General features: G+C 42.9%; 1 protein-coding gene across 1 annotated transcript in view; it reads left to right on the top strand.

Moving 5' to 3' along the window:
- The first annotated feature begins 11,210 nt into the window (after window positions 1-11,210).
- Window positions 11,211-18,545, top strand: part of chrnb1 (cholinergic receptor, nicotinic, beta 1 (muscle)) — a 52,686-nt gene continuing 45,351 nt past the window's right edge. The window contains exons 1-2 of the mRNA XM_080451524.1: window positions 11,211-11,462; window positions 17,422-17,555. Of these exons, the coding sequence (XP_080307650.1) occupies window positions 11,402-11,462; window positions 17,422-17,555 (195 nt within the window). The 5' untranslated portion in view covers window positions 11,211-11,401. The remainder of the gene's footprint in view (window positions 11,463-17,421; window positions 17,556-18,545) is intronic.

Here is an 18,545-nt window from a genome sequence, read left to right as displayed (position 1 = left end):
CTTATGTGACTGCTGCTACTTAAACACACACACGCAATCTCTTCACATCTAACTCAAGTGTTCTCAGAGTCTTTGGTTATTATGCAAAAGAAAGCCAAGCCGTCTACACCCGCCGTTTCAATTATCTTTGTTGTAGAGTATAATAGCGGTGTAAAGGGTTCAATCATATTATGGCTATCATTTCAGTGATAATAATAAAACAATGATAGCTTTTGTTAAGGGCAACGATATCAAACCAAAGTAATTGCAATTAAAATAGGTGTGATTAAAAACAAGGTCGGCGTAGAAGTCAAGGGTTGGCTTTCTTCCATTCTTAAAGCAATCGCAGTTTTATGCAGCAACGAGGCAATACTGGAACCTAAAGGAAAGAATAAGGCATTTTAAGTTCTTTCTGGTCCTCTTGTTCCACCAGATTTGTCCCTGTATTATATGTTATTTGATTTGATCTCTCCCTCTCTTTTTTTCAGTCAACAGAAAAAGCAATCATTTTTCATAGCGAAGTTTTTAGGTACAATATGCTGTGCCCGGTAATTGTTTTTGCCTAATGTTTATGTATTGCGGGGAAGGAGGGAGGGAGGGAGGGCTCTTCGAGGGCCAGATTGATGAGCAATGCTCTAGGGAGAGGAGGAGAGAGAGAGAGAGAGATAGAGAGAGAGAGAGAGAGAGAGAGAGAGAGAGAGAGAGAGAGACATAGACAGAGAGAGAGAGAGGGATGAAAAGAGGATGAGAGTGGAATAGAGAGAAGCGGAGGATGAGGGAGGTTTAGGAGTTATGATACTACACCCCCCCCCCCCCCCCCACCCACCCAACCAGCCAGCATCCATCCACTTCAATGCATGCATTTTATTTGCTCCTCTCTAAGGCAGTGCTGTAAATAACAGTAGTTGGTGGTAACCCAGTGCAGAGCGCCGGCAGCCAGCTGTGTCACACTGTACTGAACTGTCTGTGTCAGAGATGAAGACTTTACTGTCGTCCTAAACGCACTGGTTCTAAACCTGTGGGTCGGGGGCCAAAAACTAAGATGGGTGGGTCAGAAAAAGTTTGAGAACCACTGTCCTGAAGCAAGGAAGGCAGCAAAGTGTGTGGAGGAATTAAAATGAAGCACGGTATTAATCGGAAGCGGGACCGTAGGGGGTTCTGCCCTCTCTGTCCCCTGTGCTGCGTTTAGCCCACTTGAAGCCCACCAGGGGATTTCAAACCCCACCCTAATATGACTAACGACCTGAATTAAGCTCTTAAACAACCTTGAGCCGGGTCTGTTTGTCCAGTTTGACCCTCCCTCCATCCGCGGGGCTGCTAAAGTCCACAGCCCACTGTTTGAGAATTATTCACGAGGCGATTACATTACTTTAATTCAATGAGGCTCCCGATAAGATTTATGGAAGATTGTCAATAAACAAGAGAGATGGAGAGGAGAGGGGGGGAGGGAAGGAGAGGAGAGGGGCTCCAGGACTTGTTGTTTTTTTTTATCCAGAAAATGGATATAGCCATGAATTTTATGACACAACTGTTTCTTTTTAAGGGCTGGGATATGTGTGTGTTGCAATACTTTCTACCTAATGTGTCATGTTAAAAAAAAAAAGTGTCTTCAGTATCCAAACAGATGGTAAAGCAAAAAAAAATAAGCAAAGAAAAAAAGAAAGAGGGAGGGATACAAGGGCTACAATATTAGTTCAAGTAATAGTTTGAATGTGCTCTGTGGGAGCACCACATACTGTAGAGCAGACCACCTGCTGTAGTCTGAGAGATTTTAGACATGTAAGAAATTAGCATAGGTGTCTGTCTATCTGCCTGTCTGCCTGTCTGCCTGTCTGTCTGTCTGTCTGTCTGTCTGTCCGTCTGTCTGTCTGTCTGCCTGTCGGCTTGTCTATCATATACGCACAACCATCAGCTCAAATGAGTCTCTCACGCAAGTCAAGCAGACATCCCACTGCGACCCATGCAGGTGTTTTGTTAGTGGCGTTTCCTAGGGCTATGATTGAACCCCCCCCCCTCCCCTCCGGCCATATCGTCCCCTGAAACTGATTACAAAGCAATGTGTTTCACTACAGACAAGCATCAGGGGCCCTTTCTTTCCTGTAACAAGCCAGCTCCACTTAACACTAGCATCTTTATTGCTGATATTTATATCTTCATATGGAACTCGGGGGAATTAACGCTCCCCCCCCCCCCCTCCACTATATTTTTCTAGGTTTGTTAATGTTAAAGTAGTCCATGGCACATTACTATTATCCCATTTAAGATTTTATGCAATGAGTAATGGATTTAATATGTAGGTTAGTTTACTTGCATCCATAGTTCAATAAGGCAGATTACTGCAGTTTCCTGACCATTAGTTTTCCCCCAAACCCAGATCATTTAGTTTTGTTTCCCTGGGCCATGGATGAACAGAAAAGTGGTGTATAGTGTGGGATATTATGTGATCTAGTGTTCTAGCCATTATTCATACGTTTATGTAGGAATACAGTTCATCCGTTTATAATCAAAATACAGAAAGTGTCTGTTTGCGGTGTTTAGTTACCTTATTTATGTTTGTGGGAAGTTGGAATTATAAAATAAATAATAATTTAAACTTGCGGAAAGCATGCGTGTGTGTGTGTGTGTGTGTGTGTGTGTGTGTGTGTGTGTGTGTGTGTGTGTGTGTGTGTGTGTGTGTGTGTGTGTGCGTGTGTGTGTGTGTGTGTGTGTGTGTGTGTGCGTGTGCGTGTGTGTGTGCGCGTATGCATGTACGCTTGCCTCAGTACATTATAGTGGTTTGTTTGCTGTGTTTATGGTGTAGGCCTACTTAACCATATTTCAAGTGTTTGCGAGGGGTCTGGAATCAGCTTCATCCGTCCCGCCCTGTCTGCTCTATGGCCTCGGGGAGGGGGGTGCGATGGGATGGGATGGGATGGGATGGGATGGGATGGAGGGATTGTTTCACCTCCAGTAATCCAGTGTGAATCACACACTATAAAGACTGATCACCATCCATCGCCGCTCATCGACTCGATGCTTCCCCTGCTGGCATCAGAGCTCTCTTCACACACAGCTTAACCTCCCTGATGAATGCCTCTGGCTGCTCCAAAATGTTAACCTCTTAAACCCTCTATACTAAAACGGACCTGGAGTTGCAATGCTCAATGGTGAAAATAGGGATCTACAAGTTCATTCACAAGTTTATAGGAATAGGAATGCTGGGGTTCAAGTGGTTAAACAACATCGCGTACAGACACACACGCGTGGCTCACACACACACACACACACACACACACACACACGCACAGACACACTGCTGTGTGTGCGTGTATGTGTTGGTGCGTGCGTGCGTGCGTGCGTGCGTGCGTGCGTGCGTGTGCATGTACAGACCTGAGTGAGTTAATTGATCATCGTGTTCCACATACCACAGAAGGGGGTTTTAAATGATGGAGGTTTCCAGATTTCCCCCACTTGCTTCTATCTCTCTCCCCAGGGGGGCCCAACCCCGCACTTCCCTCCCCATTTCTCCCGAGTCAGGAACCCCTCCCTTGCTTACTGAGCGAATTGGAACTGCAGAGTGGGTCGTCTGGGGTTCTGAAGGAGAGCGAAAAAGAGCGAGCAGGGGAGAGAGGGAGGGAGGGAGGGAGCGAGGGAGGGAGGTAGGGAGAGAGAGAGGGAGGGAGCACAGCGCAGAAAGGCGTGTCACTATACTGTAGCTAACCGGTGTCCCCGAAGCCTCCCTTTGAAGTTCAACTTCCTCTCCCCACAACACAACTTCCCTTCAACCCAACGGCGGGGCAGGGTGTGTGCCTGTTTGTGTTTGTGTGTGTGTGTAGGTGCGTGTGCGTGTGCGTGTGCGTGTGCGTGTGCGTGTGCGTGTGCGTGTGCGTGTGCGTGTGCGTGTGCGTGTGCTTGTGTGTGCTCCACATCTCTCATGATCCATTTTTCTACATTCGTCAACATGTTTGTCTCTTAACCACTGTCAACCTGGTGTCCTATATGGCGAGCATGTTATTGTAGGTGAAAATTTCCCCAATTAACAAAGAAAATGTGTTTCCCCAAATCCCCTCCCCCCTCTATATTTACCCCATACATCGACTATCGACTATTTCCACTACTTGTTGTAAGAAAAAGTATATCGTCTCTGTCGGTTAGAAACCTCATACTGAATGTCCAAAACTGTTACTTTTCAGGATTCAAATTCAAAAACAGCAAAAGTAGCAGATCTAGGCTACAAGCTCAAATCGAGCTTGTGGATCTGCTACTTTTGTGTGACACTGTAGTATGATCAAGTATGGCATTAATTTACGAAAAAACTATAACAGTTAGAATATGGAGATGGTTTCTGCCCGACAGCAACGATATAGGGCTTAAGTTGGTTGAATGTGTGTGTGCATATTGTATCTCTGTGTGTGCGCCCGTCTTTGACCGAGGAGAGAGATTATTAGTGGGAGAGTCAGGGAGACTAAACTAGAGAGAGAAAGAGAGAGAGGGGAAAATAGAGGATAAATCACAGGCCAAATCAATGGGCGCCGGTCCCTGGGCACAAAGCAATAAACTCCATTAACAAGGTGCAACCACATTAACTGGGGGAGAGCGGTCAAAAGGATGAATATTGATATTGAAACCAACCGTGTGTTTTATTAGAGCCTTTATTTTTCTAACACTTCGCCCCCCCCCGGTGTGGGAGCTGGGGTTTGCCTGTTACGTGTGTGTGTGTGTGTGTGTGTGCGTGTGCGTGTGCGTGTGCGTGTGCGTGTGTGTGTGTGTGTGTGTGCTTTGAGCTGGAGTCCCTTCACCACATCTGCAATGCAGCAGAAAACACAAAAAAGAGAGCGAGACGGAGGAAGAGAGGGGGCTCACGTGCTTTGATGAAAGAGTGATGCCACTGAACAGATATTCTCTCTTTTGTGGGGGGCTTTGTTAAAGAAAGGGCTTTTGTGTAGGAGCCCAGAGTGAAGGAACCCCCCTACCCCCACCCCCACCTCCCTTGGTATTAGCTAACAGATAGGGACTATAGAATCAGCCAGGTTTTTATTTTTTTTTCTCGTTTAAAGGCACACCCAAAAAGCCCAGGCACATCTGCAATGCACATACTGCAGACCTGCACCCAGCCAAGCCAGAGCACATGTGGCTAAATAGGTTGATCTTTATGTACAAATCCAGAGTGTGAAAATTGACCTATAATGGTCCACTTTTACAATCTCTGGATTTTGGTCACCAGAGAAAATGTTGTCACTGTAAGTTTCCGAAAATCGCAAAAAGAAACTTTTTTTTAATCCTAAAAACGTCAACAACTGTTAGATGTTTGTATTATTTTAAAGTACATTATAACTAAGGACACATTATTAACTATTCTGTCCATATCGGTCTGCGACTTGAATGGCACTGAATCGGCAGTGGCGGTCTTGGAGCTTTGGTGCGGCGCCTCACCCTGGGGGCTCCTCACTCTGGGGCTCCTCACTGTAGGGGCTCCTCACTCTGGGGCTCCTCACTGTAGGGACTCCAACCCGCTGCCGCCTGCCTTGTAATGTTGACATGCAACGTATGAGTGGTTTGGCAGAAACTTACAGCGGAAATGTTTCTTCTCTGGTGATCGGGTTGGGATTTTACTGTACACCCATTGTTATGTTGGTGGTGGCGTTACACTGTAAACCGGTGGTTCTCAAAGTGGGGTCTGGGGACCCCCAGGGGTCCTCGAGGGGGTTCCAGGGGGTCCCCAGCTAAATTAGTAAAAATTAACCCTATATACTTCGGCTATTTGAAAGTAGCCGATCTACATGCTCACAACGTGTCACGATGCAACGTGTGGTGAGCTTCAATCCATACAAGCTCTCTATCGTGTAGAAAACAAAAACAAACATTTTGAATATTTTTGAAACATTTTAACAACACAAATCTTGTATGGGGGTCCCTGGCACAAAATATTTTCAGATGGGGGTCCGCGGCCAAATACATATGAATTTGGGGGTCCTTGAAATGAAAAGGTTTGAGAACCACTGATGTAAACTATGCTATAAAAAAAAGAAAGAAAGTATTGTTATTAAAAAAAGAAAGAAAATTAAGTGTATTTATTTATTTTTGTTAAGGAGTCAAGGATTGTGTATATGTGTATACAAAGATTGTGCTTTGGGTCTTTCTCAGTATACACTAAGTATTGTGTGACTCTCTTGTAAAAGAAAACAATTTGAGAAAATCTCAGTGGATCCAGAAGGGAATGTGTGACCCTACTATGGTATACCTCCTGATGCCCTCTGTGAAACATTGTCCGTCTGTCCACCACACGTGTCCGTTGATTTGGTTTGTTCATCTTCGCTGTTTGAGTACATGTCTGTGACTTTGCCCCCCCCCCCTCCCCCTCGCCCCACTGCAGGACATCAAAAAGCCTGATTTTACTCACGGACCTTGAAACCCACTCCTACTCTAGAAACGGACTTAAGTTACAACTGCACTTGGATTGCTTTTTCCCGTCTATACCAAACCTCTTCACCAAAAATAGACGATCTGCAAGATCACAATGCGTCGCGTTGTGAGCTTGTAGAGCTCCCCCCCCCCCCCATAATACGGATGCTGGGGTTCAAGTGGTGGTTAACCCCTGAAACCATGAGAATCCTCTGCCACACACCTGTCGATGGGAGACGGACTGTTTTGAACCGGATTGGACTTTATTGGCTCACAAGGCAGCATGTGGACTGCTCACTCACCGTCTGTCTCTCTCTCATCTGAGCGCTATACACACAAAGAGTTAAGCTACCTGTGTGTGTGTGTGACTGTGTGTGTGTGTGATGCAGTGATCAACTCTCTGACATTGGATTTGATTTCTTTATTTTGTACTGCATGGACGATCCAAGTTATTGTGATAAAAGGTCTTCCAGGAAAAAGAAAAACAAAAAGACTGGTTTTAAGGAAATCCCATAATCTTATTTTCTTCTCTTGTCTTCCAAAGGCAAAAACTAAAAAGAGTGCTTCAGTCTTCCAGCTATACAAAGCCACAACAATGACACTATTTTTCTACACAAAACAATAAATACGGGCAAAAAAAAGAAAATAATAATAATACATTATATCTCTATATACAAATATATCCATGCGAATGTGGGTTCGGGGCGCAATACCTCCCCCTGTCACTGTCAAGGTGGTGTGACACGACTCCATCATCATCATCGTCATCATCATCATCGGATGGAGGCAGGATGATGCGAGGAAGGTCAACCGATATGAATGAGACACGAGGCTGAGACAGGTGCAGGGGGGCTGCCAGTTGTGCGCGCCTGAGCGAGGAGACACAGACGGACGGGACAACAAGCATGCATGCGCCAATCATTTACTGGACACAAGAAGAAGAAGAAAAATAAAGTCTTTACCCCCAATATTTACTCTCCCGCCCCCTTCGCCCCCATCCCTCTCCACACAACTCTCCAACCCCTCCCCCTGACCCAGCCCACCTCCCCTTGTCTCTGCATTTGCAATATGATCTGTATTTATTTCTATAATATCTTACACAAAGTCAAGGGAGACATATTATTGGATATAATTGAATAAAACAAACTAATATATTTGTATGATTGTAACCACTGGTCTAATGTGCATTTCCTTGAGTGTTTGGATGTCTTTTCTACATAGAGTAGTGGTTCGAAGCCTTTATTCCTTGCAGCCCCCCCCCACACACACACACACACGCACACACACATACGTGCATGCACTCACACATGCACGGACGCACACACAACATGTCTGTCAGCTGATCATTTTAGCTGTTTTGAGAAACTTTTTAAAAACTCTTGAAAAATACAGACACATTTTGATAATATTATGACCCAAAAATGCTTTAAAGTTATGATTTTGATCAAGTTATGATGTTTAACATTTTGGGGCTACCTTTGTGCATGTCATTATAGCCAACGCCTCGTGAGCTTGTAGATTGGCTATATACAAAGTATAAAATGTGGCTCAAGTTTAACAAAAAGAAAAAAAACATTATTACTTGAATAACCAGGTCTCAAGTTCCCTTACTGAATACGATGATTACTTTGAATTGTGTTTTTGTCACTTTGCCTCCTGAATTTCTGAAGTATTTGCCATTTTTATCATCTGCAAACTAGTCTAATTAATCACATAACTGTGCCACTTACCAAGAGTGTGATCTTTCCAAAGGAGTCTTGATTTGAAGTCATACATTAGCCGTTTATCACATTGACATTCCACGCTTTAAAGCTTTTCTGAATCAAATCCGTCCAAATGAGTTTAGATTTTTCCCTGGACTGATCTCTGACAGCAAGCTGGAAGAAATATCTGAGTTTGAGTGATTGTCAAGAAGAGTTTTATATCCGCATTTGATATGTGCCTTGGTTGTGTGAACTGTTAATAGTTAGCTTCTATCGTAATTAAATTGGCGGAGAGCCAAATGGCACTGACAGTGAGTGGGTCACACTGTTAAGCTTATAGACAGAGATTCTGCAATTTGTTCGGGTATTCTGAGTGAAACGGCATGCTTGTTCAAGCAAAACACACAGGCAGGAATGTGAAGTACAACATTTGCTGGGGTAAAGGCAAAGAAAACGTGAGGAGAAGCACAAATGTCACTGTGCAACTACTTCATCGGTGAGAAACTGATCCATTGCCTCCAGCCTACATTAACTCACATGAACCCTGGTGTTCCTATTCTGGGGGCAAACACTCAGCAAAAATAGCGTATCTACAAGCTCACAACGTGTTGTTTTGCAATGCCTTGTGAAATTGTAGATCGGCTATTTTTGCAGCAGATATTTGGTGTGGATTAAGGAGAAGGCCTAGTATAGACCCCTGAGGGACTCCGGTCAAAGAATATAGGTTTTAAATTTCTAAAGAAATGTACTTGGTGAATTTTCTGTCATTCTGCCAGTTGCATCGTTGTCATTTCTCCTCAATTATCATTGGCATGACAATGTCTGCATCACTTTAGTGAGAATGGCCAGACAAATAATCCATATGATATGACAAACTCCTGGCTGCTAATACCCTGAGGAAGAATGACATCCACACAGCCCTCCTGTCAAACACATGCTACTGTAATGAATGATAGAATGCTTCTGGCAGACACACACCAGCATTATTCTCACCCTGAATCAATTGGTTGGCACTGGTAAATTCATCCTATAACTGGGGTTTGTCTTCTTTATATGGTTACTGTAATTAACAGGTAATCATCAATTCTATCTTAAGACAGTGACTCCTGTGATCCACGAGACAACTGAAGCAGTTGGTTTCATGCCCTGACCATATACACACACAAAAAAAATTGGTTCTTCATCTTCTGTGGTGCTTTGGGTTGGTTGAGGACGGTGCTAAATAGCATTGTTCCCCAAACTATTGGTTTGGGACCGGGACCGGTCGGGATCCATTTTCAGGTCACAGACCCATTTTTATGGGTCACAAGTAAATATATTTTTATGTGTACTTGTAGATCGGCTATTTTCACTAGTTTGGGTCCCGGGGAGACACCTAATTTGGCTTTTGGGTCTTGAGCTAAAAAGTTTGGGAAACACTGCTACGTAGAACTGCTGCTGTACAAATAAGCTGTTCGGTCCCTTTGGTTCTTTAAAGATTCTCTACTCTTCAGCTTAGTTTAGAATAGTCCTTAGTCAATAGCACCATTTGACAAAGGTGCTATATAGCACCTTTAAGATAGGTGTTATATAGCACCAAAAGAGGTTCCTACGGAGACCCTTAAGGCTAGCAGAATTTGTTTTTAAGTTGTGGTAACGTCATATATGATGCGGCCACGACTTATTAACTTGTGCGCACAAGATCCTTAAGTTGATCCCACTCTTTATTTATCATTTCTTTATCCAATAGCCACATTGATTGATTGATTCAAGTGAATAAACGTGTAGCTTCAACCAAAAGCCTTTTGTGATGAAATGTCCATATCTTTAGTATTATTCTGGCTGTGGTAACCTTCCCATGTCTGCCAAGACCTGTCGGTCTATTCTAACTCTCTCTGGGGTCCCCCAGGTAGCAAAATTAATATACACAGTAGCACCAAAATCTGTTTACTTCAGCTATTTGAAAATAGCAGATTTACAAGCTCACAATTCGCTTGTAGGACATTTTTAGAAAAATCGTGAAAATAAAATATATATATTTTTTCTTTTAACACAAATCTTCTCAAAATGGAGGTCCCTGCCTGGCACAGAATCTCTTCAAATGGGGGTCCACTGCAAAATACTTATCAATGACAAGCAAATGTTTGAGAACCAACTGATAAGAAAATAATATTGGCTCTAAGTCTGTTGGACTAAAGGTAGTAAGTGAATTTATTTGGTTTAAATAAAGTTGTCTTAGTTTTGACCATACGCCATAATGTCCACAAAGCATCGTGATAGTAATCATTCATTGCTATGAAGTGCTGTTCAGTAACAGGGGTCTCCCTGTCTCTCCATCTCTTTATTAAACAGAAAATACATTTTCAGTTGGGTTGCCAATTTAAGCCAATCAGGAGAGAGAACATATTTATCAGCTTCAATTTTTCCATTTTTCAAGTGTTCCAGTTCCAATTTTGTATCCTGTGTGTTCTGTTCTCTCTCCTGATTGGATAACATTGGAGCAGGAATTTTATTTTCTGTGTATTAAAGAGCTGGAGAGACAGGGAGTTACTAGTTACTGAACAAACAACTATTCCAGCCTAATGATTACTATCAGAATATAGAGCTATTTAACATGTCTTTTTACAAATAAATATCACTTACCCTACCTTTAAAAACAAAACCAGAACCTTTCATAAAATGTTATAGATAGGCCATTAGGCCTAGTATGTGTGTAATCCATAGAGTTATGGTGTAACCTCTCTTTAAGTAAGCCAGTGTTATAAAAAGTAAGTAGGCGTAGGCCTACTGTACTTAAGTACAATTTTGAGTTTTTATTTTATTTATTTTTTAAACTTTACTGGAGCCTTTGTTATTATTACAAAACATACAGATTATAAACCACTTCACCATTTCGGCCATTTGGAAATAGCCAATCTACAAGCTCACAGTGCATCGGGATGCGACGCATTTTACTCAAGCAATTTTTGAATTCCGGGCTTTTACTTGTAACAGAGTATTTCTACATTGCAGAATTGATATTTCAACTTTAGTAACAAACGTGAGTAATAGCCTACTTCTTCCAGTAAAGCCCATGCATGCAGGCAGCAGAGCCAGCAGTAGGTCTGGTCCTGCCCCGCCCTCCCTGTGGGGGGTAATGTGAGCGGACAGGACAGCCGTTGGCCTGCCTGTCTGAGTGACACACGACAACAACTCTCTCACACAGTCTCAGGACTGAACAAGAAGAAGTCTCATGCCAGGATAGTCGCACTGTGTGGGGGGAAACGACACCATAACTCGGATTTATAGGGAGTGAAGAGAAGCGGAGTTTTCTCAGGGCGACTTGTTGGGAGTTCGGTTCAGCCGCCGTGTCCGTCGCCATGAAGAACCTGGACGTGTTGCTGCTGGCGTGTTGCGTTTGGAGCCTGTGCGCTCTGGGAGGTGAGTAATAACCGTAAAGTAGGCTACTGTGTACTTAGCCCGCCCCTGATACATGACTGTCATATATTACGTGACAGTCATGGATGAACTTACACCTGGTGTTTGCACTTTCTCCCCTTTTGGCCCGTACATCTACATAAACGCTCAGATTTAAAATATAAAGTGCTTACCCCATGGCCACGGATGTTAGGATTCTGTACGGGCCCTCGGTGTGATGCTAAGTGTGTGGGCATGAAGGTGGGCTCAGGCAGATCACAGGTGTGCAGGAAATCAGTGGTTCTCAACCTTTTCAGGCACTTCATATTTGAAGTGGGGACCCCTCAAAAAAATCATATTTGAACTGGGGACCCCCCAAAACAACCATATTTGAACAGGGAACCCCCTACCCTGACAAGCACTTGGAAGTGTAGGAGTTGAGGCATTACATTTAGTTTGACTCAGTTCCACAGATAGATATTGTGACAATAGCTGATGTTTGACCAGTTTGCATGGTATAGTTTGATGATTACTTTTGATGTGGTCTTTTTTTCTCTCTAGGTATTTAAAAGGTCTTAAAAGTCCTTAAATTGTCACTTTACTGTCATCTGGGAACCCCCCCCCCCCCAAGAAAAAAAGAACCTTGTGGGCCTATAGGTTGAGAACCACTGACATAGAGGAACTGCAGCACAGAACACAATACTTACTACTAACCACTTTCAACCGGACCTATTTTGGGCATCTCAAATTGTCAACAAAACGGTGACAATTAGACAAAAAATGTCCAAAATAGCAGAAGTAAGCAGGTGGTTAAGAAAAAGCCTGTGTATTTGAGCATTTTAGTCAGTGGACTCATTCGTCATTCCCCTTTTAGAGTTCACCTTGATTGATCACTGTTCATTACAGTCAAACAGCACCCACAGGGACTGATCCGTTTAAAACCAAGTCAAACATCCCGCTGAGAGTCAGCTTTGTCAGCTGTAAAGGACCTAGAATGTCACACCTTATGAATGGAACTATTGTCCTTGTATTTTTTTTTTACAATAACTTTGATAGCAGTGGATCACTGGACAATCAAAGCATCACATAAAAAATATAAACCCCAGGGGTCTATTAGGGACCCTCTTGTTTCCCTCTATACCAATATCATTGCCGAAAATAGCCGATCTACAAGCTCACAGTTGTGACCTTGTATATCTGCTATTTTCGCTGAATGGCCACAGAATAGGGACGCTAGGGTTCTACTCTCAGAGTTCAATGAACACTCCACATTTGACTGTGTGCAATAGGCTGAGATTGTGCCATCATGTAGGAAATAAAACAACAGGCAAAACATTCTATCGTACAGAAGGTTACTCTCCTCTTCCTCTGCTTCCATCTTCTGTCTTTTATTTCATTCCATCCTCTTTTCCCATTCTTTAGGCTGAGTGACACAGTGTTTGTTCACCTGTTAGACCTTTTCTTTCAACCTTTATTTAACCCAATAAGACCTGAGGCAAAGTCTACAAATGCCTTCTAAATCAGTGGTGCCAAGGAGCCCCAAATTGATATGTATTTGGCCGCAGACCCCCCCCATATGAAATTATTTTGTGCCAGGGACCCCCAGAAGAGAAGATTTTTATGATAAAAAAAAAAAAAAAGGAAGGGTCCTTCCTTTTCAGTGTGGCTGAGTTACAACTTAACTACAGCATTTGTTAAAAAAAACAAAAACAACTGCAGTTAAACATTATTATAAAACATTTTGCTGCTTGTACCCCAACATTTCTGTATGAGTAAGTGGCAAAATAATAAACCCTTCTTGATTCCTCATTATAAATCAAGTTGTGAAACTGCCTCAGTGGCAACAATGAGTCAATGTTGGCTAAACGTCGTTGCAAGGTTAAGTCAGACGTTTCTAATCAATCTGTACTTTAAAATCCATTAAATAGCAATAACAATACCTCCCCCGAGACCATTTGCTGCATGTCACTCCCCTGTTCTTTTCTCTCTCCTCTCTCTCTCTCTCTCTCTCTCTCTCTCTCTCTCTCTCTCTCTCTCTCTCTGTGTTTCATGTCTGTCTGCATACTGTGCCTGTCAATAAAGGCTCAGAAAGACCCCAAAATAACCAAAATAGTGAAGTCAGGAGAGGGGGATGGAGAGTCTGCCACCTCATGATTCGCTACAGCACTGGTTCTCAAACTCTTTCATGTCAAGGACCCCCAAATTATATTTGGTTGCGGACCCCCAAATGATATTTGGTTGCGGACCCCCAAATTATATTTGGTTGCGGACCCCCATCTGGAAATGCTTGGTGCCACGCCACCGTTTTCTTTTTTCAAATAGTCAATGTATATAGGTTTAGAAACATTAGCTGGGGACCCCCTGGAACCCCCTCAAGAAGAACGCTTGGGGATCCCTGGACCCAACTTTGAGAACAGCTGACCTGCAGTATGAGAGTTTGACTTTTTTTCCTGCCTTTTCTGTATTTGTTGTTTGTTGTGGACATTCTTTTATTTGATGGTTCAAGTTCAACTACCATTCCCCACAAACACCCTGAACTATGGATGGGATGATAACCGCTCACAATAATCGTATCGCAGAGATTTAAATTGATTGACATTGTCCTCCATCATACACTAAAGGATGAATCAGCTTTTGTTGAGCTGCAAATTCAGTACAACTTAAACCCTCTATACTTGATTTGGTACGCTCTTATTTCACTCTACACAAATCGATTCGCCAAAGAGCTTGTAGCTCGGCTATTTTTGGCGAACGTCGCCCCCAGAATAGGGATGCTATTAGGGGTTCAAGTGGTTAACAAAAGTGGCATTTTAAGTTTTAAGCACATTTAGATTTTGATAACTTTCGCCACAATAATCGTGACATGTAATTTTCATATGGTCCCATCAACACCCTGAACCTAGGATGGTTCCTCTTTCCACTCGCTATAGTTCCAATCAGCTCTTTTCCTGACTGCTAACTGTTTTTTTTCTTCACACACACTATTTGTTGTATGACAAAGTGTTATGTATGGAGCATAACCTTGAATTCCAGCATCCATATTATTCTGGGTGGAAGATTAGCAAAAAAAATATTGCGGATCTACAAGCGCACGACACGTTGTGAGCTTGTAGATCAGCTATTTTTGGTGAAGAGATTTGGAGTAGATCGAAAAAAAGCGGTCCAAATACAGAGCCAACTCAGGTCCAGTTGAAGTCTAGAGGGTCCGCCCCCCCCCCCCCCCCCCAAAGCAAAGATTTGAGGTACAAAAGTTACAAATGTTCGCTTTAAAACATATATATATCAAAGATTTGCTCACATTTTCAAGATTTTTCAGAAATAGCAGATCTACAAGTTCATAGCGTGGCACCGAGTGCCGCACTATGAGCTTGTATATCTGCTATTTTTGAATAGCCAAAGGAATCTTAAAATGACATAGATGCGTTCCCGCCGGATTGAATGGGTTAACATCTTTGATTGATTGAATACTTTATTAGTCAGAAATGTAAACAGCACGAGGTCCGCGGTGAATGACACTCCTGTCCTTTCTATGGGATTCAGCTGATAGATGGTTTTTCAGGTCTGTTTTGAAAGAAGGCAGTGATCCACATTTTTAAAGGGATTGTGTCTGGGCATTCCACATTTTGGTGGCAGAGCAGTAGAATGAGAGTTTTCCCATGTTTGATCTATAACTGGGTGGTACCAGATCGTTGTCACTCACTTAGGAGAAGTAGTTAAGTCAGGTTAGAGGGTATTGAGGGCACAAGTCACGAGTTGGCCCATTTCCGACTCAAATCAGCAGCTCTGCCTCAAGTGGCCAAATAAGCGAAGTCCTTAGTCATGTCAAATACTTTTTACTTAATTCTAGCTCAGGGTACCCAGTCAATTTAGCGGTAGTAACAGCATTAAATGATAAGTCCCCTCTCCTTCTTTTGCCTCCCTCTCACACACACGCACACACACACACGCACGCACGCACGCACACACACACACACACACACACACACACTTTACAATTTAGACATTTAGCAGATGCTCTTATCCAGACTCCAGAGCGACGTACACAGTGCAATATTGGAGTGAAAGGCATGAAGCCTAGTCAAGAAATGACAGGGTAAATGGTCACATAAATGGAGTGCAATGAAAACAATTAACTCTCTCACACACACACACACACACACACACACACACACACACACACACACACACACACACACACACACACACACACACACACACACACACACACACACACACACACTTTGTTAACAAGTGCAATTTATAGTCTCACTCCCAGACCCAGACAGCCATTTAGTTTCTCCTCTTGTTTCCTCATTGCCAGACAGGACAATTTAGAGGTGGGTTGATAATTATTCAAGTTATTGCTGTCACCTCCCTTATGCAGATCTAGTAGTGTAGTGCCTCCTTGGCAGCAGGGTGATGTTGCTTGTATGCATTTCTATTTGATTATTTAAAAAACAAAATCAATTTTAATAAAATATTATTTTTCTTCTTTTTTCTTCTTCTTGTGAGCTTGTGAATCGCCATTTTTGCACGACACCGTTTGCACATACAGGGCTACCGGGGTCCCCCAGGGTTCTATACTTAAAGGATAATTTTGGACTAAGTTTTTCTTACCTTTTCTATGATGTTGATATCTTAGGATGAATGGTACAGTAGAAAAAAATCTTCCTGGGTCCGCTATTTTAATAGCTTTTTTTTTTTTTCTTTTTTTGAGATCTGACGTTCATAGTGACAGAACAGTCCAAAAAAAATAAATAATAATAAAGTCTCGCTAGACGAGATTGAAATCTCGAGATTTCAATCTCGTCTAGCGAGACTTAGATTTTTTTATTTTATTTTTTTGGTTGCAGTGTTCTGTAAAAAAAAAAAAAAAAAAAAAGCAATTAAAATATGCGATCTAACGCAAGGCCTATCTGCGCACGTTTTAAGCTGTGGCGGACCTGGGATGGAGTTATGATTTTTTTCTACTGTACCATTCATTCTAAGATATCATAACATCATAGAAAAGGTAAGAAAAACTTAGTCCAAAATTCTCCTTTAAGTTGGGCCCCCTCCTTTTTCCCCTCTACACCATCTCTTCGCCAAAAATCCTAGTCCTAGCGACCACCTCCCTAGTCAGTACCCCTTCTTTTCGGCCGCCATGCGTCCCCTGGCCTAGTTAATGGAGGTGCCTTACCGGGTGATGGTTGTCATTTATTCCTGTCAGGCCTGATCCCGGAGGGGCCACCGCTGTGCCAGGCGTGATGAATGCTGCGTCACCGGAGCCGCTGATTTATAAACGCTTCCAACCTTCCAGCACGGGAAGACGGGAAACGCACAGTTATGCCAGCGGGCGTGGGGTCATTCTGTCTGGACAGGGTCCTGCTTCACAGGGCTGGTGACAGTCAGGCACTCGCAAGGCTGTCAATGTCTTGTGTACAAACAGTATGCTAGATCCTGCCAACTCCACAGCATTTTATTAAATTAATCAATCAATCAATCAATCAATCAATCAATCAGTTATCTGTCTGTCTGTACGTACAGTATTTAGCTATTTGACATTTAGCAGCCGCAGCCATTCTGTGGTGGCGACAAAATGAAGAAATGAGATGACTGCGGTCAACATCCCCTGATAACGAATGGACACTCGAGGCCCAATAATGTATCATTCACAAATATGTCAAAATCCAACTATTGCCTGATATGGCCAGTTTTTATATTTGGCTATTTTCATAAATCCTTCATAAATCGTAATCGAGGCAAAAGTTTGAAATAACGGCAATATTGATTTGAAGTCCTATCGCCCAGCCCTACACTCCGTCCTACCATCCTATTGTTGATTAATTGAATACATAGGACCACAATGGAAACAAGTCCTCAGGACTTTTTTTGTGTTATCCTTTTAGCCTTAATGTCTGCATGTACCTTGTGCCGTTTACATTTCTGACTAAAAGTATTCAATCAATCAAAAAGCATCCCGTTTGTCTTCCTGTGCCTGCAGACACAACGGAGGGAGAGAGCACTCTGATGAAGAAGCTCTTCTCCAACTATAACCTGAAGGTGCGGCCCGCTCCCACTGCAACACACAGGGTGCCGGTCCGGATAGGCATGATCCTCTCCTCCTTTGTCGGCCTGGTAAGAGACAGAGCGCACGCACACGCGCACGCACACAGCACACAGCACACAACACACAACACACACACGCACACGCACACGCACACGCACACGCACCCTCCTCTTTCACAAGGTTTCAAAAGTTTTCAAAGCAATCTTTGAAAATAGCAGATCGGCTATTTTTCAAATGGCCAAAATGTGTATAGGGCTAAAGTGGTATGTATGTTTTGTAATAAGATAATATTATATTTGCCTCCTGAGATGTAGTGGAGTAGAAGTAAAAGTACTGAAAATTGGAAATACTAGTAAAGTAAAAATGCCCCAAAACTGTACTTAAGTACAGTGCTTGAGTAAATACTTTACACCACTGCACATGATCAGTGTTGCCATGGTAGTTGCGGGTTGCGTTTTTTTGGGCTTGTTTTTAAAGTATAGTTATTTGAGCTTGCTTCCAATTCTTGTTTAAACCAGTTCTCAAACATTTGCATGTCAAGGACGCCCAAATTAATGTATTTCTCTGCAGAACCCCGTCTGAATTTATTTTTCAAATGTATTCCAAATATTTCACTTTTTTGAAAATGGCAGATGCGACTAGTTGTGAGGTTTAAAGTGCTCATGTAGCCTAGTCACCTCTTTTGGGCTTGTTTTCATAGGCCTGGCTGCTTATTTCTCTCACACAATCTGGCAACAGTACACATGATGATCACAAAGAGAAGTCCAACACGCTTCAGCCAGTTGAAGGTAGAAGGGCTCAGGTGTTCAACAGGGACAACTTGAATAAGAAGAATAATACCTGGGCACTTCAGGAGAGACTACCCAGATAAAATGCTCACTGGAGCACTCGACTGGGTCCGCACCTTTTTATTATTGTGCAGGGCTGACTGACGTTTCGACTTCCTCAGAGTCAAACGGGTATTTGGGTACCCTCTTTTGAAGTGCCCAGGTATTTTCCTCCTTTACACACACACACACACACACACACACACACACACACACACACACACACACACA

The sequence above is a fragment of the Gymnoscopelus braueri genome, assembly GCF_963280865.1.
Source record: "Gymnoscopelus braueri genome assembly, chromosome: 15".
Lineage (NCBI taxonomy): Eukaryota > Metazoa > Chordata > Actinopteri > Myctophiformes > Myctophidae > Gymnoscopelus > Gymnoscopelus braueri.
The sequence above is the reverse complement of the archived record's forward strand: the minus strand, read 5'-3'. Positions and strand labels throughout refer to the sequence as shown.